At 41.5% G+C, this 22,310-nt stretch overlaps 1 protein-coding gene and 1 pseudogene across 3 annotated transcripts in view; both read right to left on the bottom strand.

The window, feature by feature from the left end:
- LOC133956489 (NACHT, LRR and PYD domains-containing protein 12-like) overlaps positions 1-22,310 on the bottom strand; it is a 36,334-nt gene that overhangs the window by 9,842 nt on the left and 4,182 nt on the right. The window contains exons 5-10 of one of the 3 annotated variants that reach the window (XM_062391618.1): positions 21,201-21,374; positions 20,707-20,880; positions 20,181-20,354; positions 19,707-19,880; positions 5,698-5,871; positions 3,907-4,880 (exon numbers count right to left, since the gene is read on the bottom strand). In XM_062391618.1, coding sequence (XP_062247602.1) covers positions 4,874-4,880; positions 5,698-5,871; positions 19,707-19,880; positions 20,181-20,354; positions 20,707-20,880; positions 21,201-21,374 — 877 coding nt within the window. In that variant the 3' untranslated portion in view covers positions 3,907-4,873. Of the gene's footprint in view, positions 1-3,906; positions 4,881-5,697; positions 5,872-6,726; positions 6,901-7,275; positions 7,450-17,232; positions 18,347-19,154; positions 19,329-19,706; positions 19,881-20,180; positions 20,355-20,706; positions 20,881-21,200; positions 21,375-22,310 lie in introns of those variants that run through there. The other 2 variants (XM_062391609.1, XM_062391592.1) reach the window with 2 other exon arrangements.
- LOC133956681 (NLR family CARD domain-containing protein 3-like) lies at positions 9,084-12,282 on the bottom strand (annotated as a pseudogene).

Genomic DNA, 22,310 nt, shown 5'->3' with positions numbered 1-22,310 from the left:
ACCAACATGGAGGAGGCCAGATTTATGAATTAGCCAGCAAGGGGCGATCAAGATGATATGGCTTCACCTTTGAGGAGGAGATGTCGTCCATCTTTAACTACAGATGATGCTAAATGATACGTAAACAGCTTTAAGTGCAGTGTGTACATTTCATTTTTGTAAAATGTTATCTTGCAGAATCAAAACTTTTCTCGGCTAAAATCAAAACTATAAATACGAATGACAAATAAATTCATCACATGTCGACTGCTGCGGAAGAAGCTGCAGTTCGACCTCCCTGCCAGCAGAGGCACCAGAACACAGTACTCTGTGAGTGTGTTCAGGACCACTGACAGGAGCAGTCAGTGGGCTCCTGGATGCTGTAGCTGACCCAGGTTGCGTTGCCGCTGCAGTAGAGCTGCACCGAGCGCCGCTGCAGACCCGTCTCCCGGCAGCACTTGCAGAAGCGAGCGTACGTGTTGATGTTGTAGTTGTAGATGCTGGCGGACGGACACTTCCCGTCACATGACACGATGTTCACCTGCAGGACACAGAGCGTCAGTGCAGAAGGTCACATGGCTGGAAGACGCCCAGAGGAGCGGACACATTTCTTTAAATTAAAAGTGTGATTTTCAAGTAACTGTCCGATTAGATTAAAGATTCTCCACATCCTTTAAATGGTGATGTCCTCAACTGGTCCTTGCTCAACATCCAGTCTGTATATTTCTTAATTTCTTTATATTCTCTTTTAATTTCAGTTTAAATGCTTCTTTCTGAAATTACAATTTGTTATGATGCCTCTTATATCATATGAAAAGTACTTTGAATTGCCTAATTGAAATATGCAATACAAATAAACTGTGGGTAATTCTAGCTTTGAATTTCAATTGGAAAATGTGTGAGACTTCAAACACTTTGAATGAACCTGCAGCAAACAGAAACTAATTCATCCAACAGATCCACTTATTGGGAAACACTCTTCTTCACTTTCTCACTGAGAGTTAAAGGAGGAGATCAACACCAATGAGAAGCTGCAGTGAAACAGTTCTAGTGTCTCAAGGTGAACTATGAATCACAGCCTCCACAAACCAGTCAAGTTGCAGTGAGTTTGCATCCATGATTTTCCTCCAGCTGTGATCTTTTATACTCATCGGCAAAGTTTCCCTGAGAAACTGTTGATTCAAAGGAAAGAAAACGTTTCTCTTGATTGAGTGAAAGAAGAAATAAAAGCAACAGTAGATTGAATTTGAAAGAAAACAGACACTTTCCTCCAGATCTCCTTCCACAGCCGCTAAAACACACTCGCACCAATTAGAAATGTTCTTTTATTCATTGCTCTGATGCAGGGTGTAGAAATAAACATCACCTGCTCTAATGTAAAATGCACATTTTGGGATCTTGTCTGTCCTGCTCTCTCAGAATGCTGCAGTAAAGATGTTTCCGCCGAGGCGACAAAACACATCACACCAGCCTCCAGAAACTCCTGCAGGTTAAACTAACTCTGAACTAAGTCTAAACTATAAGAAGAATGAAAACACTCAAAATAAAACACAAATATGGCGACGCCTGCGAGCTAGCTCTGGCAGGCAACTCGAGCTGCGCTGCGCCAATCACGTGACATACATCATGTGACATACATCATGTGACATACCTCAAACTCCACAACCATCTATAATACACACCCACCTTATCAGGTGGTCTATTTAACCAGAGAGACATTTCCTATCAACCCCTCTTGCTCGCACTGCTGCTGCAGTACTGCTACCTGTTTCTTCAGTCCCTCCACCACCCCAGCATCCACCTGGAGGCTCCAACGGGTGGTTACAAGTATTTGCTCATCACTCCCATCATTCCTGTGTAATCATATGGGGGAGTGATTAAGTTGGAGCCTAGACGCCAAACACTAAATCTGAATATATTACATGATCGAACGTGAGTTGTCTGACAGAACTCCTCTCTGTCACCAAAAAACACGTCTGGTGCTGTCAACACAAAATCACATCAAATAGCTTTAGGACGTTGTTACCAGAAAGAAATATCATCTTATATTCAGGCTAAATAAAAAGTCGGAGAAAGAGAAACTCACCACAGACGTAGTGCGGACAGCAGGAGTCCTGCCTGTAGTACGAAACCAGCTTCTCCCCGAACTTACACTCAGGAGGGACCAGGTCACACAGGCTCTGGTTACAAACTGCAGAGCCACAAATCAAATCTTCAACATTAGATTTTCTAATTCTACACCAACTTCTTCAGTTTGAACATTTCAAACTTGCCGCCTCACCACAGACTCTCAAGGAACAAAGGTTATTATACAGGTCTCGTACATTAAAAACTGACTCAAATCAAGACTGAAGATAATTCATTTATTTTCAGATTTTCTTCAAATACTTGTGTCGACATGATCTAACTGTGTGACGTCCGGTTTAAAACTTACCGCATTTCTTGGGTGAGATGCAGAGGGCGGTGTAGGGCCGGTGGAGCAGCGTCCCCTCAGGACACACGCAGCCCTCGATCAGGCCTGATACCGAGGAGTGTCGGGACACGCAAACATGTCTGTGCCGTAATCACATCACAAGACAAGGTGGTGCTGCTAGGATGAATAGATCACGCTCTAGGGAACTTTGCTTTAATCTTTATTACATGACTTTGACCTGATTGTGCACGTTTTGAAATAAAATAAACACGTGATTACAGAGGGATGTTACAGTAATAGCACAAGTGTAGAATCAATCATTTAATTTGTCAAACACTTGTTTTACCAACGAGAGGTCAGAGAGCGACGGCGGCAGAAAATGGTTGAAATTAAATTACGATTTATTTATCGAATTTTATTATTTAATGATTGTTTTAAATCATATTTAGGTAAAGAATTTGTTCTATTTTCACCCTGTAAGAATATAGAACCGGAGTTGCATCTTCACTGTGTTTCAGACAGAACCTGAGTTTAGTTTGTGATCAGGCTGAAAAACTATTGATTACAACTAGACTGATTGATATATAATATTTATAATATGTAGAATTTGATTACGAGCACAAACTGTGCTTCATAAGTATAAAGTATATCACATAAATGTGTTTGGTGGAATTTGAACGGATCGTGCACAGCTCCATGAAGAGATAATGGTCTCACTCTGCTGCAGAGGAAGCGTCCTCACAGCTTCAACATCTGCTGGACAGATGTTAGAGCAGCGTGTTCATGAACATGGCGTCACAGTCACATGTTACACTGACACATGTGTGTTGAGGATCATAACAAAGTCACATGATGACCTCTCCACACAGTGAGAACTTGAGCCTGTCAGGAACTGACTCTGTCAAACATTTCTTATCCTGAAGTCACAAAGAACTGAGACAGGCTGGAAAATAAACTCACATCATGTTGAGACAAGTTTCTCCACAGAATAACACAAACTGTTCAACACAACAAGCCCAAAATGTCCACTGTTTTCAGGACATCATCTCTCATACACTTTCTGTCCCTTGTCTCTGCTGTGAACCTCCCATGATCAATTATTTCCCAGCATGCTGCTGTTCCCAGAGGCTGCAACAGTCTCCCCCTTGTGGTTGTTCTGAGTTGGTGGTCGAGAACAAACAAACACAGATTAACATCATTGTTTTAGAAATTATTTTAGCAACAATTCACAAACTGGACAAACGAAGAATCTTCATCTGCGTTTGTATAAAACGTCCTTGGGTCAGTTTTCTTTTAAATATGGTAAAATATTTATGAACGTTTCCTCAGAGACTTAAAGATGCTCTGCTCTTCATTGACTCTTCTTCATACTGTAAATATAACATTAATTTTTCTTCTGGTTGTTTCCATAATATTAAACTGGTGATTATGTTCATGTACCTGCAGCAAGGACGAGATGTTTCCACCTGTTTGTTTGCAAGATGAAAGAAAAGCTGAGTCATGATTCCAGTGAAGTCGGTGGAAGGATGTTTATTGAGCATTAAAGCAGAGACAAGTAGAAACAGAACTTTTCTCTCTGAGATGTTTTTCTTCGCGTTACATCTGGTTTGTCACAGAGGAAATGATCCATGTGTGTTTGACTCATATAGACTGAATATAAAGGCTTTGACTGGGATGTGCTGCTGTTATACTGCAGCGCCACCTGTGGGTCAAAAGTAGAAAAGCAACCACCGCTCTGCACCTGATGCAGAAATGAAAACCTCCCATTTTTAAACCCAGACGTTTATCTTTTGGGTGAAAGACAAACTATGATTTTAAAGACAAAGGGATTTAAATGTGTTTAACTTTGTGTGGAACTAAATCCATTTGTGACATCAATCCAGGAAATTTAAGAACATAAACAAACATATACACAAAAAGGTGGTTATACACACATGGATATAAAAATTCACTACATGTGACTCTTGACAGAGGGTTTGTATATTCTGTTGGTGTTGTATCATTTCAATAAACACATTCTTTATATGAATAAAAACAATCGGTAGCGAGGGGCAAGACTTTGGGGCTGCAAGTTTGTTGGCACTGTCACCTCACATCCAGAAGGTTGCCAGTTTGAATCCCGGTTCAGATGGGGTCTTCCTGTGTGGAGTCTGCATGTTCTATCCGTGTTTTCTCCAGGTGCTCCGGCTTCATCTCACAAACACATGGCGATTAGGGGTTGGGTAAATTTGAGACTTTACATCGAGTGTAGGTGTTAATGTGAGTGTGAATGGTTGTTTGTCGGCCCTGTGACGGACTGGTGACCTGTCCAAAGAGCACCACACCTCCCACCCAATGTCAGTTTGGATGGAGGAGGGTGAGTATGTCTGCAGACACTGAGTCAGAAGGACAGAGCAGCAGCAGATCCCCTGATGATGCTGTGTCACAGCCACAGGAACACACAGGGAACACACAATGTCCTCTTCACACTCACCACAAAGATCACCAACTGTTGAGAGAAGAAGACATCAGTGTCACAGAGACTCACTTCATCAGCTGTGAGTCAGTGATGCAGATCATCCAGTAGAAAGAGCAGCAGGGACTTCAGTCCTGTTCAGAGGTGGAGCAGCTTCCTCTCTGCTTTATGTTCACGTGTTGAAATGAACACGCTAAGAGCTCAGTGTGTTTCCTCTGCATGTCAAAGTGCAGAGTGGACACCTGAGAGGTGGATTTACTGCTGTTACAGGTGAAGCCATGTTTCACTGTGTGAGCATGTGCACATAAAAGGGGGCGGGGTTTACTGTGTATTAACAATCACAGACATGGACAGTTTGACTGACAGCACAGGCTCATATTTCCCAATCAGTAGAACAAACACATGATCCAGAATAAAATGCTCTGATTCTGAGGACACACACTGACGCTGAGGACAAACACTGTCTCTGCGGAATCACACTGTGGTGAAACCTCTGACATCACTACTCTATAAAAACACATGGACCTATCTTCAGGAAGCTGACTGAGTGCATTTGGTGTTTTGGTGACAGGATGAGTCTGGGTGAGTTAGAGATCAACTGAACCAACCAGACGTTGATTTAAACTTCCCTTATCCGTCCCTTTAAGGAGAGTGTGCACCACACAACAGTGTAGAGTCACGGTGATCAGTGGGCAAAGCTTCGTAGGACTCAAAAAAACAAACCTGAAGTTAAACTGATAACCACAAATCCTGCTTGGTATGACAGACCCTGGACCTGTACTGTGATACTGACTGTGTTTAGTAAAATACTGCTGAAAGCAGCATGGACTGACTCCAACCAACTACTGACCTCACAGTCTCCAGTCGACAGCCTGAACTCTGCTTTAGATCAAGCAGCTCCTTCACTCCTGAGACCTGCAGCCTGTTTCTAGTCAGATCCAGTTCTCTCAGATGAGAGGGGTTTGACCTCAGAGCTGAAGCCAGAGAAGAACAGCTGATCTCTGACAGACTGCAGTACCGCAACCTGAATAAAGGATAAAACTTAGGTGTAAGTTAAACTGAGTTCATATGTGAAAATAACCTAAATAAGTCATGTCAGCATAAACTCACAACATGGAAGATAAATATGAAATCAGACATGTTGGACTAAAGACGCGTCCTGATTCAGTAAAAATATATTATTTGGAGCCGGTCTCTGTCCTGCAGATCAGTTTAGGAAATCCAAAACTAAACTCATTGTTTTAACAAGTAGCTGAATATTTAAAATGTCACAGATTAATTAATGAATGGATTCAAGTTATGTTTGATGAGGAATTATGTTAAATTAGAATTAAATTACATCAATTGGGTATAAATACTGTATTATAGATATGAGATCGACAAAAGTCAGTCAGTGAATTGACCTCAGAGTCTCAAGTCGACAGGTTGAAATCTGTAGAAAACAACACAACTCCTTCACTCCTGAGTCCTGCAGGTCATTTCGTGTCAGATCCAGTTCTCTCAGATGAGAGGGGTTTGACCTCAGAGCTGAAGCCAGAGAAGAACAGCTGATCGCTGACAGACTGCATTCCCACAACCTGAAAAAATAATAATAATAATAAACTTTATTGAGTTTACAAACTGCTTTGACAGCAAAACAAGAAAAGAAAAAAAACTTGAACCTATAAAAGTATTAAAACGAAAATAGAGATAAATGAACAAGTAAATAAAAGGTGAAAATGATAAAAACGGCAAAAACCGCAAATCACATGAAAGCAATTCTATAAAAAGGAGTTTTGAGAAGTGATTTAAAAGAAGTCAGCTGCAACCTGCCAATTCACCACTAGATGTCACTGAATTTGACACACTGAAAGTTTAACAATAAAACATGATGTCTGACCTCAGAGTCTCCAGTCGACAGGTTGGACTCTGTAGAAAACCACACAGCTCCTTCACTCCTGAATCCTTCAGGTCATTTAGAGTCAGATCCAGTTCTCTCAGATGAGAGGGGTTTGACCTCAGAGCTGAAGCCAGAGAAGAACAGCTGATTTCGGACAGTTTGCAGCCCTCCAACCTGAATAAAGAATAACACTTAACTGTAAGTTAAACTGAGTTCATCTGTGAAAATAACAGACACAAATTAATGTAACACAGACTCATAACATGGAAGATAAATAAGAAATCAAACATGTTGGACTAAAAACGAGTCCTGATTCTGTAAATATAGATTATTTGAAGCTGGTCTCTGTCTTGCAGATCAGTGTAGGATATCCAGAAATGAATTCAAATGTCTTCTAACAAGTAGCTGAATATTTAAAATGTCACAGCTTTATAAATGAATAGCTTCAAGTTATGTATGAATTATGTTAAATTATAATTAAATGAGATCAATTGGGTATAAATGATGTATTAAAGATATGAGCTCTAGAAAGTCAGTCAGTGAACTGACCTCACAGTCTCCAGTCGACAGGTTGGACTCTGTAGGAAACAACACAGCTCCTTCACTCCTGAGTCCTGCAGGTCGTTGTTACTCAGATCCAGTTCTCTCAGATGAGAGGGATTTGACCTCAGAGCTGAAGCCAGAGAAGAACAGCTGATCTCTGTCAGTCTGCAGCTCTTCAACCTGGATAAAGAAATATGAATATTAGAATGTGTCCTCCTGTTGTTGTGGATCGTCATCATGTCAACACAGTCTCTCAACATGCTGCTGACCTCAGTCCAGTCTGTGACCTGAAGATAAATATCAGATCAGACATGTTGGACCATTATTTAATTCATCTTATTCTTCTCTGTGTGAATGGAGTTGATGAGGTGGACATGACTGACAGGCTGGGTGAGTGACATATGACTCAGGGACGGTGAGCAGAGCAGAACTGAGACAATTTAAATAAATAATGACCGAATAAGAAAGTAAGTTGGAAAAGTGAAGAAGGATTTAAGGACCTCAGAGTCTCCAGTCGACAGTTTGGACTCTCCAGTCCAGAACACAGCAGCTTCACTCCTGAATCCTGCAGGGAGTTTACACTCAGATCCAGTTCTCTCAGATGTGAGGGGTCTGACTTCAGAGCTGAGGCCACGACTTCACAGTGAATCTCTGAGAGTAGACAACCATCAAGTCTGTAATTAAAGAAAATATCTGTTAGATATAAATCAGAAAACACAACATTCATACAAAACGTGATCATGTGACCCTCACCCTGGTAAATCCCCTTTTTGTCTCATGAACATGTTAAAAACTTCTCAAGAGAATCCTTTCAGATTTGGTTCAAGCGTTCATTCAGACTGACAGAGGAACTCATTAGATTCAGGTGGTCAAAGGTTCAAGGTCACACAACATGTTTCTGGCCTCTTGAACATGATGTCTCAAGTCTGTCTTTAGGGGATTTCTTCACATTTTGACCAGTTGGACTCAAAGATAAATTGATTCGATTTCAGTGGTCATAGGTCAAAGGTTACAGTGACCTCATATTATTGTGATTGCAACATGTCAGTAACATGGAGGGATGGACACTGCACTGGTTGGTGGATTAATCAAAAAGTTTCAAAAAATCCCTTCCATCTCTGTATATTGTTGTGGGAACAGAAAGATAAATGACAGAAGATGGATTATAAACATTTAACATTAGTTTTGTTACTGCTGATTAGTCCAAATGATTGCTAGTACACTTGAAAAATATAATCAAATCTAACGAAAACCTACCACAATCAAAGTCAAAGAACCTTTATCCTAAACAATCGTAGCATACCTTCTTATCTTTTAGCAAATACAATCGTGGCTTCTTAGCCTCTGCTCTCTTATTTAGTGAATATAGTATGGTTGAATAAAACTTTTTTCTTTTCTTTTTAAATCAAACAAACAACCAAACCTTAACTAAATGAAATGTGAAATCTGAGTCTGAGCCCATCTGCAGAAGCAGTGTTGAGCCAGTTCACAATTAAAAAGAAGTAGTTCCAAGTTCAGTTCATGAAGATGAAAAAAAACTAGTTCACGTTCACAGTTTATTTTTTATTGGGATGATTCAGGTGACAAACAGCCGGTCATGTGTTTGGTTCTGAATCAATGAGGTCGGATCATGGAGCGGTTCATTCTGTGTGTGCGTTAATGCGTTCAAATAATGAACATGTTAATTCCACAAATTAATTTTCCCGCATTAATACATTGATTTTGACAGCCCTTATATATATATATTTAATAAATATATGAAAAACTCCAGCACAGAGTCTCCAATACACCAGACATATTGGTCATGTCTGGACTCACCGAGCCTTCCTGCAGTTCCTCACAGCTGGGATCAGTCTCCATCGACCCTGTTCTGATGTGTTGAACTTCTCCATGTCCAACTCATCCAGAACCTCCTCTGACATCTGCAGCATGTAGGCCAGAGCTGAGCAGTGGATCTCAGAGAGTTTCTCATTCGATCTGTTCTTTGACGTCAGGAACTGTTGCATTTGCTGATGAACTGAGTGGTCGTTCATCTCAGTCAGACAGTGGAAGATGTTGATGCTTCTGTCAGGAGAAATGTCATCACTCTGCATCTCCTTCAGGTTGTTGATGACTCTCTGGATGATCTCTGGATTGTTCTCTGTCCGACCCAGCAGGCCTCCTAAGACTCTCTGGATGATCTTTGGATTGTTCCCTGTCCGACCCAGCAGGCCTCCTAAGACTCTCTGGTTGGACTCCAGACTGAGGCCGTGAAGGAAGCGAACAAACAGGTCCAGATGACCGTTTGTACTGGTGAGGGATTTCTTCATGGTTCTCTTCAGGAGGTCATCCAGGGAGAAGGTACTGTCTGAGTTCCCATATGTTCCCAAGAAGTTGTTGAGTTCTTCTGTGTTCCTCTTGGTGTAACAGTGGAACATGTAGACTGCAGCCAGAAACTCCTGAACGCTCAGATGAACAAAGCAGTAGACTGATTTCTGGAAGATCACACACTCTCTTCTGAAGATCTCAGTAAAAACACCTGAGTACACTGAGGCCTCTGGGACATTAACACCACACCGCTCCAGGTCTTCTTGGTAGAACATGATGTTTCCTTCCTCCAGATGTTTAAGTGCCAGCCTCCCCAGCTTCAGGAGAACGTTCCTGTCAGCCTCCGTCAGATGCTGTGGAGACGTCTCATGTCCCTCACCGTACTTGTTGTTCTTCCTCTTTGTCTGAACCAGCAGGAAGTGTGAGTACAGGTCAGTCAGGGTCTTGGGCAGCTCTCCTCTCTGGTCTGTGGTCAACATGTGCTCCAGAACTGTAGCACTGATCCAGCAGATGACTGGGATTTGACACATGATGTGGAGGCTCCTGGACGTCTTGATGTGTGAGATGATTCTGCTGCACAGCTCCTCATTACTGAATCTCCTCCTGAAGTACTCCTCCTTCTGGGCCTCAGTGAAGCCTCGTACTTCTGTGACCCTGTCAACACATGTAGGAGGGATCTGATTGGCCGCCGCAGGTCTGGAGGTTATCCAGATGAGAGCCGAGGGAAGCAGATTCCCCTGGATGAGGTTTGTCAGCAGCACGTTGACTGATGACCTCTGTGTGACCTCAGACACATGCTCCCTGTGGTTGAAGTCCAGAGAAGGTCTGCTTTCATCCAGGCCGTCAAAGATGAACAAAGGTTTACAGACAGCGAGCGTCTCTGCCGTGAGCTTCTGTAACGCTGGATGGAAAACATGGAGCAGCGTGAGAAGACTGTGCTGCTGGTCCTTCACCAGGTTCAGCTCCCTGAACGAAAGCACAGTCAGCAGACCAACATCCTGGTTTTCTAAACCCTCTGCCCAGTCCAGAGTGAACTTCTGCACCGAGAAGGTTTTTCCAACGCCAGCGACGCCGTTGGTCAGGACGACTCTGATGCTGCTCTGCTGGTCAGTGGAGGCTTTAAAGATGTCGTGGACCTTGATGGGAGTGTCGTGGAGGCTCTTCATCTTGGAAACTGTCTCAAGCTGCCACACCTCATGTTGAGTATTAACCTCTTCACTCTGTCCCTCTGTGATGTAGAGCTCAGTGTAGATCCTGTTGAGGAGGGTTCTACTTCCTGTTTCATCACTTCCTTCAGTCACATGTTCACATCTCTTCCTCACACTGAGCGTATGTTCATCTAAAACCTCCTGCAGACCACGATCTGCTGAAAGACAAGAAACAATGTGAGAGATAAAGAATCTGAGAATCTGCTGGTTGTTTTCATCAGATACAGAAAAACTACAGAAAATAAAAGCTTTTTAACTTTGTGCTTTTCTAACGATGTTAAATGTTGATGCTGTATGAAGGAACAAAATAAAACCACATGTGCTGTTGTCAGAAGTGAAGACATCAGCAGACACATGTACAGTGCTGCTCTGACCGGCTGTCTGACCTCCAGCTCCTGTTCTGGATCTTTGTCCACACTGGGGACAGGAGGAGTCTCCTGAAGAACCAGACTTGTCCCAGTATTGGGTGATGCACTGTCTGCAGAACCAGTGTCCACAGCTGGTGGAGACTGGATCCTTCAGGACATCCTGACACGAAGCACAGCAGGACGACTGCTCCTCCTCAGAAACATGACTCCTCTTCTTCTCCCTGTGAAGATATTTCCTGATCACTCACATGTCACAGCACCAGGTTGTCATTACTTCTGTCAAGGAGGTTTTATTTTCACCCAGTTTGTGTGTTTGTTTGTTTGTTCGTTAGTGGGATTATAAAACACCACTGAACAGATTACCAGTAAATTTGGTGGAAGGATGTGGGCAGTGAACCAGATCCAGGGGGGATCACCAACTTCAATGAAGCTGTGTCCTAATGCAGGGGCCACACTAGAGGAAACTAGATCCTCTTTAGAGCAGGTCACAGTAGAAACAGTCTCTTACTCTGTGTGTGAAGGTCCAGGTTCATTACTGAACTCTGGAGGATGTCTCATGGACTGGTCACTCTTCAGAGACACACAGCTGAACCCTGGAGACTCTGCTCTGTCCTCTTCCTCCTCATAACCACTCATCTTCAGCCTGAAAGGAAAAACACTGTGAGCTCAAAGGAATCAGGAAAAACAGGTCTGTCAAGAAACACACCCAAAAATACCAAGCGAGGAGACACACAGATACACACACAGACACACACACACACACACAAACACACACACACACACACACACACACGCCAGCTAATGTGACTGTAACGTATGATTGTGAAAACACGTTCTGTTATTAAACACTTGATGAACAGATGTGATGAACAGATAAAAGTGAAACTGTGAGTTAACTCTGTTAATTAGTCCTTTGAAGGTTCTTTGTTTCACAGCTGCTGTTCACATCTGTCTCTGGGATCCGATCACATGAAACTACGTTTGTCACCAGGTGTGAACTGACAAACTTAGAGTCATGTGATCAACAGACGGATGTTAACAGCAGGTGTGAGACTGAGACAGTAAAACTTTCAGAAAGTTGTGTTCACACTCACCTGCTCACTTTTCTTCCTTCTGCTCATCCAGGTGAAAATGGAGTCTGACACTTCACCGATCTCATGCTCCTCCTCCCTGTTGAACCAGTTCACACATGAAAACAACCAGTTCTTATGCCAGTTATTACACATGAAAATGAACTGGTTCATGTTCACAGATCTTATTTTATTGGGATGGTATTTAGTTAATAATGATTATTGATCCAGATCTTGAATCTAACACTGAGTCCTGACGGTGAGCGTCTCCTGTTACTGATTCTGTTCATCCGATGTTTGGCCGCCAGGGGGCAGCAGAACAACCTGACAATGAGTATAATAATAATAATAATGATAATAATAATATGAATAATATGAATAATATGAATAATAATTATATTATAATAATAGTAATAACCAGGGATAACATCATCTATATTGCACAGCATGCTGTTATCTAATAAACAGATGAAAAGCTTTTTTAGTTTTTCAAAAGGAAATATTTGTTGAAATTTCAAATGTACATTTATATAATAGAAATCCTCTATAACTTTAAAATATCCAGTGTTTGATATGAACAAACACAGTAAGAAGTTTGGTCCACAGAGAAACATTCATCTATAACGCTCCACTGGGCTCTCCCTGTATTTTCTGTCATCGATAATTGAACCAAATCAAAGTTTGGTTTGTTTCTTCACCGCTTGGAACAAATGTTTCCACAAAATAAAAACAGCTTTGCTCTATCGAACTACAATAAATAAATAAAGTGCTCCACATACTGCTGGATTCAGATCAGTTCATTCACCTGATTCCCTCTTATCAACTTAAATATATGTGTAATCAGTAAATATACACATAAGAGAGAAATCTCAAAGTGTTGGAATTAGGAAATGTAGTTATTTACAAAAACCAGGCACAATGGGAGGAGATATGGAGAGTATGCAGACTGACAGGGAGGTGGTGCTACAGCAGTTTGAACAGTGACTTTGAACCAAGGACTGTAAAATAAAGATGGATGAAGTCTCAACTTCTTCCTGTCGATCATAAATGAAGCCAAAATATCTCTGGTCCCAACTACCAACATGGAGGAGGCCAGATTTATGAATTAGCCAGCAAGGTTCGATCAAGATGATATGGCTTCACCTTTGAGGAGGAGATGTCGTCCATCTTTAACTACAGATGATGCTAAATGATACGTAAACAGCTTTAAGTGCAGTGTGTACATTTCATTTTTGTAAAATGTTATCTTGCAGAATCAAAACTTTTCTCGGCTAAAATCAAAACTATAAATACGAATGACAAATAAAGTCATCACATGTCGACTGCTGCGGAAGAAGCTGCAGTTCGACCTCCCTGCCAGCAGAGGCACCAGAACACAGTACTCTGTGAGTGTGTTCAGGACCACTGGCAGGAGCAGTCAGTGGGCTCCTGGATGCTGTAGCTGACCCAGGTTGCGTTGCCGCTGCAGTAGAGCTGCACCGAGCGCCGCTGCAGACCCGTCTCCCGGCAGCACTTGCAGAAGCGAGCGTACGTGTTGATGTTGTAGTTGTAGATGCTGGCGGACGGACACTTCCCGTCACATGACACGATGTTCACCTGCAGGACACAGAGCGTCAGTGCAGAAGGTTACATGGCTGGAAGTCGCCCAGAGGAGTGGACACATTTCTTTAAATTAAAAGTGTGATTTTCAAGTAACTGTCCGATTAGATTAAAGATTCTCCACATCCTTTAAATGGTGATGTCCTCAACTGGTCCTTGCTCAACATCCAGTCTGTATATTTCTTAATTTCTTTATATTCTCTTTTAATTTCAGTTTAAATGCTTCTTTCTGAAATTACAATTTGTTATGATGCCTCTTATATCATATGAAAAGTACTTTGAATTGCCTAATTGAAATATGCAATACAAATAAACTGTGGGTAATTCTAGCTTTGAATTTCAATTGGAAAGTGTGTGAGACTTCAAACACTTTGAATGAACCTGCAGCAAACAGAAACTAATTCATCCAACAGATCCACTTATTGGGAAACACTCTTCTTCACTTTCTCACTGAGAGTTAAAGGAGGAGATCAACACCAATGAGAAGCTGCAGTGAAACAGTTCTAGTGTCTCAAGGTGAACTATGAATCACAGCCTCCACAAACCAGTCAAGTTGCAGTGAGTTTGCATCCATGATTTTCCTCCAGCTGTGATCTTTTATACTCATCGGCAAAGTTTCCCTGAGAAACTGTTGATTCAAGGGAAATAAAACGTTTCTCTTGATTGAGTGAAAGAAGAAATAAAAGCAACAGTAGATTGAATTTGAAAGAAAACAGACACTTTCCTCCAGATCTCCTTCCACAGCCACTAAAACACACTCGCACCAATTAGAAATGTTCTTTTATTCATTGCTCTGATGCAGGGTGTAGAAATAAACATCACCTGCTCTAATGTAAAATGCACATTTTGGGATCTTGTCTGTCCTGCTCTCTCAGAATGCTGCAGTAAAGATGTTTCTACCGAGGCGACAAAACACATCACACCAGCCTCCAGAAACTCCTGCAGGTTAAACTAACTCTGAACTAAGTCTAAACTATAAGAAGAATGAAAACACTCAAAATAAAACACAAATATGGCGACGCCTGCGAGCTAGCTCTGGCAGGCAACTCGAGCTGCGCTGCGCCAATCACGTGACATACATCATGTGACATACATCATGTGACATACCTCAATCTCCACAACCATCTATAATACACACCCACCTTATCAGGTGGTCTATTTAACCAGAGAGACATTTCCTATCAACCCCTCTTGCTCGCACTGCTGCTGCAGTGCTGCTACCTGTTTCTTCAGTCCCTCCACCACCCCAGCATCCACCTGTAGGCCCAGCATCCACCTTTAGGCTCCAACGGGGGGTTACAAGTATTTGCTCATCACTCCCATCATTCCTGTGTAATCATATGGGGGAGTGATTAAGTTGGAGCCTAGACGCCAAACACTAAATCTGTTGTAATAAATATATTACATGATCGAACGTGAGTTGTCTGACAGAACTCCTCTCTGTCACCAAAAAACACGTCTGGTGCTGTCAACACAGAATCACATCAAATACTTTTAGGACGTTGTTACCAGAAAGAAATATCATCTTATATTCAGGCTAAATAAAAAGTCGGAGAAAGAGAAACTCACCACAGACTTAGTGCGGACAGCAGGAGTCCTGCCTGTAGTACGAAACCAGCTTCTCCCCGAACTTACACTCAGGAGGGACCAGGTCACACAGGCTCTGGTTACAAACTGCAGAGCCACAAATCAAATCTTCAACATTAGATTTTCTAATTCTACACCAACTTCTTCAGTTTGAACATTTCAAACTTGCCGCCTCACCACAGACTCTCAAGGAACAAAGGTTATTATACAGGTCTCGTCCATTAAAAACTGACTCAAATCAAGACTGAAGATAATTCATTTATTTTCAGATTTTCTTCAAATACTTGTGTCGCCATGATCTAACTGTGTGACGTCCGGTTTAAAACTTACCGCATTTCTTGGGTGAGATGCAGAGGGCGGTGTAGGGCCGGTGGAGCAGCGTCCCCTCAGGACACACGCAGCCCTCGGTCAGGCCTGACACCGAGGAGTGTCGGGACACGCAAACATGTCTGTGCCGTAATCACATCACAAGACAAGGTGGTGCTGCTAGGATGAATAGATCACGCTCTAGGGAACTTTGCTTTAATCTTTATAACATGACTTTGACCTGATTGTGCACGTTTTGAAATAAAATAAACACGTGATTACAGAGGGATGTTACAGTAATAGCACAAGTGTAGAATCAATCATTTAATTTGTCAAACACTTGTTTTACCAACGAGAGGTCAGAGAGCGACGACGGCAGAAAATGGTTGAAATTAAATTACGATTTATTTATCGAATTTTATTATTTAATGATTGTTTTAAATCATATTTAGGTAAAGAATTTGTTCTATTTTCACCCTGTAAGAATATAGAACCGGAGTTGCATCTTCACTGTGTTTCAGACAGAACCTGAGTTTAGTTTGTGATCAGGCTGAAAAACGATTGATTACAACTAGACTGATTGATATATAATATTTATAATATGTAGAATTTGATAACGAGCACAAACTGTGCTTCATAAGTATAAAGTATATCACATAAATGTGTTTGGTGGAATTTGAACGGATCGTGCACAGCGCCATGAAGAGATAATTGTCTCACTCTGCTGCGGAGGAAGCGTCCTCACAGCTTCAACATCTGCTGGACAGATGTTAGAGCAGCGTGTTCATGAACATGGCGTCACAGTCACATGTTACACTGACACACGTGTGTTGAGGATCATAACAAAGTCACATGATGACCTCTCCACACAGTGAGAACTTGAGCCTGTCAGGAACTGACTCTGTCAAACATTTCTTATCCTGAAGTCACAAAGAACTGAGACAGGCTGGAAAATAAACTCACATCATGTTGAGACAAGTTTCTCCACAGAATAACACAAACTGTTCAACACAACAAGCCCAAAATGTCCACTGTTTTCAGGACATCATCTCTCAGACACTTTCTGTCCCTTGTCTCTGCTGTGAACCTCCCATGATCAATTATTTCCCAGCATGCTGCTGTTCCCAGTGGCCTGCTACAGTCTCCCCCTTGTGGTTGTTCTGAGTTGGTGGTCGAGAACAAACAAACACAGATTAACATCATTGTTTTAGAAATTATTTTAGCAACAATTCACAAACTGTACAAACATAGAATCTTCATCTGCGTTTGTATAAAACGTCCTCGGGTCAGTTTTCTATTAAATATGGTAAAATATTTATGAACGTTTCCTCAGAGACTTAAAGATGCTCTGCTCTTCATCGACTCTTCTTCATACTGTAAATATAACATTAATTTTTCTTCTGGTTGTTTCCATAATATTAAACTGGTGATTTTGTTCTTTTACCTGCAGCAAGGACGAGATGTTTCCACCTGTTTGTTTGTAAGATGAAAGAAAAGCAGAGTCATGATTCCAGTGAAGTCGGTGGAAGGATGTTTATTGAGCATTAAAGCAGAGACAAGTAGAAACAGAACTTTTCTCTCTGAGATGTTTTTCTTCGCGTTACATCTGGTTTGTCACAGAGGAAATGATCCATGTGTTTGACTCATATAGACTGAATATAAAGGCTTTGACTGGGATGTGCTGCTGTTATACTGCAGCGCCACCTGTGGGTCAAAAGTAGAAAAGCAACCACCGCTCTGCACCTGATGCAGAAATGAAAACCTCCCATTTTTAAACCCAGACTTTTATCTTTTGGGTGAAAGACAAACTATGATTTTAAAGACAAAGGGATTTAAATGTGTTTAACTTTGTGAAGAACTAAATCCATTTGTGACATCAATCCAGGAAATTTAAGAACATAAACAAACATATACACAAAAAGGTGGTTATACACATATGGATATAAAAATTCACAACATGTCACTCTTGACAGAGGGTTTGTATATTCTGTTGGTGTTGTATCATTTCAATAAACACATTCTTTATATGAATAAAAACAATCGGTAGCGAGGGGCAAGACTTTGGGGCTGCAAGTTTGTTGGCACTGTCACCTCACATCCAGAAGGTTGCCAGTTTGAATCCCGGTTCAGATGGGGTCTTCCTGTGTGGAGTCTGCATGTTCTATCCGTGTTTTCTCCAGGTGCTCCGGCTTCATCTCACAAACACATGGCAATTAGGGGTTGGGTAAATTTGAGACTTTACATCGAGTGTAGGTGTTAATGTGAGTGTGAATGGTTATTGTTGGCCCTGTGACGGACTGGTGACCCGTCCGAAGAGCACCCCACCTCCCAACCAATGTCAGTTTGGATGGAGGAGGGTGAGTATGTCTGCAGACACTGAGTCAGAAGGACAGAGCAGCAGCAGATCCCCTGATGATGCTGTGTCACAGCCACAGGAACACACAGGGAAGATGGTGGACTGGACACTGTGTGAAAGCTGATCTCAGAGCAGCTCACCTCCTCCAGCAACAAGGCCCAGTCAGAGCCGCTCTACACACAAGCTGCTGCTGCTTCAGCCTCTGGATCATCAGGACACAGCTCAGCCTCCGTCCACACACAATGTCCTCTTCACACTCTCCACAAAGATCACCAACTGTTGAGAGAAGAAGACATCAGTGTCACAGAGACTCACTTCATCAGCTGTGAGTCAGTGATGCAGATCATCCAGTAGAAAGAGCAGCAGGGACTTCAGTCCTGTTCAGAGGTGGAGCAGCTTCCTCTCTGCTTCATGTTCACGTGTTGAAATGAACACACTAAGAGCTCAGTGTGTTTCCTCTGCATGTCAAAGTGCAGAGTGGACACCTGAGAGGTGGATTTACTGCTGTTACAGGTGAAGCCATGTTTCACTGTGTGAGCATGTGCACATAAACGGGGCGGGGTTTACTGTGTATTACCAATCACAGACATGGACAGTTTGACTTACAGCACAGGCTCATATTTCCCAATCAGTAGAACACATGATCCAGAATAAAATGCTCTGATTCTGAGGACACACACTGACGCTGAGGACAAACACTGTCTCTGCGGAATCACACTGTGGTGAAACCTCTGACATCACTACTCTATAAAAACACATGGACCTATCTTCAGGAAGCTGACTGAGTGCATTTGGTGTTTTGGGGACAGGATGAGTCTGGGTGAGTTAGAGACTGAACCAACCAGACGTTGATTTAAACTTCCCTTATCCGTCCCTTTAAGGAGAGTGTGCACCACACAACAGTGTAGAGTCACGGTGATCAGTGGGCAAAGCTTCGTAGGACTCAAAAAAACAAACCTGAAGTTAAACTGATAACCACAAATCCTGCTTGGTATGACAGACCCTGGACCTGTACTGTGATACTGACTGTGTTTAGTAAAATACTGCTGAAAGCAGCATGGACTGACTCCAACCAACTACTGACCTCACAGTCTCCAGTCGACAGCCTGAACTCTGCTTTAGATCAAGCAGCTCCTTCACTCCTGAGACCTGCAGCCTGTTTCTAGTCAGATCCAGTTCTCTCAGATGAGAGGGGTTTGAACTCAGAGCTGAAGCCAGAGAAGAACAGCTGATCTCTGAGAGACTGCAGTACCGCAACCTGAATAAAGGATAAAACTTAGTTGTAAGTTAAACTGAGTTCATATGTGAAAATATCCTAAATAAGTCATGTCAGCATAAACTCACAACATGGAAGATAAATATGAAATCAGACATGTTGGACTAAAAACGCGTCCTGATCAGTAAAAGTATATTATTTTGAGCCGGTCTCTGTCCTGCAGATCAGTTTAGGAAATCCAGAACTAAACTCATTGTTTTAACAAGTAGCTGAATATTTAAAATGTCACAGATTAATTAATGAATGGATTCAAGTTATGTTTGATGAGGAATTATGTTAAATTAGAATTAAATTACATCAATTGAGTATAAATACTGTATTATAGATATGAGATCGACAAAAGTTAGTCAGTGAATTGACCTCAGAATCTCCAGTCGACAGGTTGAAATCTGTAGAAAACAACACAGCTCCTTCACTCCTGAGTCCTGCAGGTCATTTCGTGTCAGATCCAGTTCTCTCAGATGAGAGGGGTTTGACCTCAGAGCTGAAGCCAGAGAAGAACAGCTGATCGCTGACAGACTGCATTCCCACAACCTGAATAAATAATAATAATAATAAACTTTATTGAGTTTACAAACTGCTTTGACAGCAAAGCAAGAAAAGTAAAAAACTTGAACCTATAAAGTATTAAAACGAAAATAGAGATAAATGAACAAGTAAATAAAAGGTGAAAATGATAAAAACGGCAAAAAACCCAAATCACATGAAAGCAAGTCTATAAAAATGAGTTTTGAGAAGTGATTTAAAAGAAGTCAGCTGCAACATGCCAATTCACCACTAGATGTCACTGAATTATACACACTGAAAGTTTAACAATAAAACATGATGTCTGACCTCAGAGTCTCCAGTCGACAGGTTGGACTCTGTAGAAAACCACACAGCTCCTTCACTCCTGAATCCTTCACGTCATTTAGAGTCAGATCCAATTCTCTCAGATGAGAGGGGTTTGACCTCAGAGCTGAAGCCAGAGAAGAACAGCTGATCTCTGACAGTCTGCAGCCCTCCAACCTGAATAAAGAATAACACTTAACTTTAAGTTAAACTGAGTTCATCTGTGTCACACAGACTCATAACATGGAAGATAAATATGAAATCAGACATGTTGGACTAAAAACGAGTCCTGATTCGGTAAATATAGATTATTTGAAGCCGGTCTCTGTCTTGCAGATCAGTGTAGGATATCCAGAAATGAATTCAAATGTGTTCTAACAAGTAGCTGAATATTTAAAATGTCACAGCTTAATAAATGAATAGCTTCAAGTTATGTATGAATTATGTTAAATTATAATTAAATGAGATCAATTGGGTATAAATGATGTATTAAAGATATGAGCTCTAGAAAGTCAGTCAGTGAACTGACCTCACAGTCTCCAGTCGACAGGTTGGACTCTGTAGGAAACAACACAGCTCCTTCACTCCTGAGTCCTGCAGGTCGTTGTTACTCAGATCCAGTTCTCTCAGATGAGAGGGGTTTGACCTCAGAGCTGAAGCCAGAGAAGAACAGCTGATCTCTGTCAGTCTGCAGCTCTTCAACCTGGATAAAGAAATATGAATATTTGAATGTGTCCTCCTGTTGTTGTGGATCGTCATCATGTCAACACAGACTCTCAACATGCTGCTGACCTCAGTCCAGTTTTTGACCTGAAGATAAATATCAGATCAGACATGTTGGACCATTATTTAATTCATCTCATTCTTCTCTGTGTGAATGGAGTTGATGAGGTGGACATGACTGACAGGCTGGGTGAGTGACAGATGACTCAGGGACAGTGAGCAGAGCAGAACTGAGACAATTTAAATAAATAAAGACCGAATAAGAAAGAAAGCTGGAAAAGTGAAGAAGGGTTTAAGGACCTCAGAGTCTCCAGTCGACAGTTTGGACTCTCCAGTCCAGAACACAGCAGCTTCACTCCTGAATCCTGCAGGGAGTTTACACTCAGATCCAGTTCTTTCAGATGTGAGGGGTCTGACTTCAGAGCTGAGGCCATGACTTTGCAGTGAATCTCTGAGAGTAGACAACCATCAAGTCTGTAATTAAAGAAAATATCTGTTAGAATTAAATCAGAAAACAACATTCATACAAAACGTGATCATATGACCCTCACCCTGGTAAATCCCCTTTATGTCTCATGAACATGTTAAAAACTCCTCAAGAGAATCCGTTCAGATTTGGTCCAAGCGTTCATTCAGACTGACTGAGGAACTCATTAGATTCAGGTGGTCACAGGTCAAAGGTAAAGGTCACACAACATGTTTCTGGCCTCTTGAACATGATGTCTCAAGTCTGTCTTTAGGGGATTTCTTCACATTTTGACCAGTTGGACTCAAAGATAAATTGATTTGATTTCAGAGGTCAAAGGTTACAGTGACCTCATGTTATTGTGATTGCAACATGTCAGGAACCTGGAGGGATGGACACTGCACTGGTTGGTGGTGGTGTACAAACTTAATCCGATTAATCAAAAAGTTTCAAAAATATCCCTTCCATCTCTGTATATTGTTGTGGGAACAGAAAGATAAATGACAGAAGATGGATTATAAACATTTAACATTAGTTTTGTTACTGCCGACAAGTCCAAATGATTGCTAGTACAATTGAAAAATATAATCAAATCTAACGAAAACCTACCACAATTAAATGTGGCTGTTTCTTTACTTTGCGTCTGAGCAAACATAGGATGACTTTATTTAGAACCTTTTTTTTTTTTCAAAGTCAAAGAACCTTTATCCTAAACAATCGTAGCATACCTTCTTATCTTTTAGCAAATACAATCGTGGCTTCTTAGCCTCGGCTCTCTTTTTTAGTGAATATAGGATGGTTGAATAAAACTTTTTTCTTTTCTTTTTAAATCAATCAAACAAACAACCAAACCTTAACTAAATGAAATGTGAAATCTGAGTCTGAGCCCATCTGCAGAAGCAGTGTTGAGCCAGTTCACAATTAAAAAGAATGAGTTTCAAGTT

The sequence above is a fragment of the Platichthys flesus genome, chromosome 1 (assembly GCF_949316205.1).
Source record: "Platichthys flesus chromosome 1, fPlaFle2.1, whole genome shotgun sequence".
In the NCBI taxonomy this organism is placed as follows: domain Eukaryota; kingdom Metazoa; phylum Chordata; class Actinopteri; order Pleuronectiformes; family Pleuronectidae; genus Platichthys; species Platichthys flesus.
Note: the sequence above shows the minus strand (reverse complement) of the source record. Positions and strands in the feature narration are given on the sequence as shown.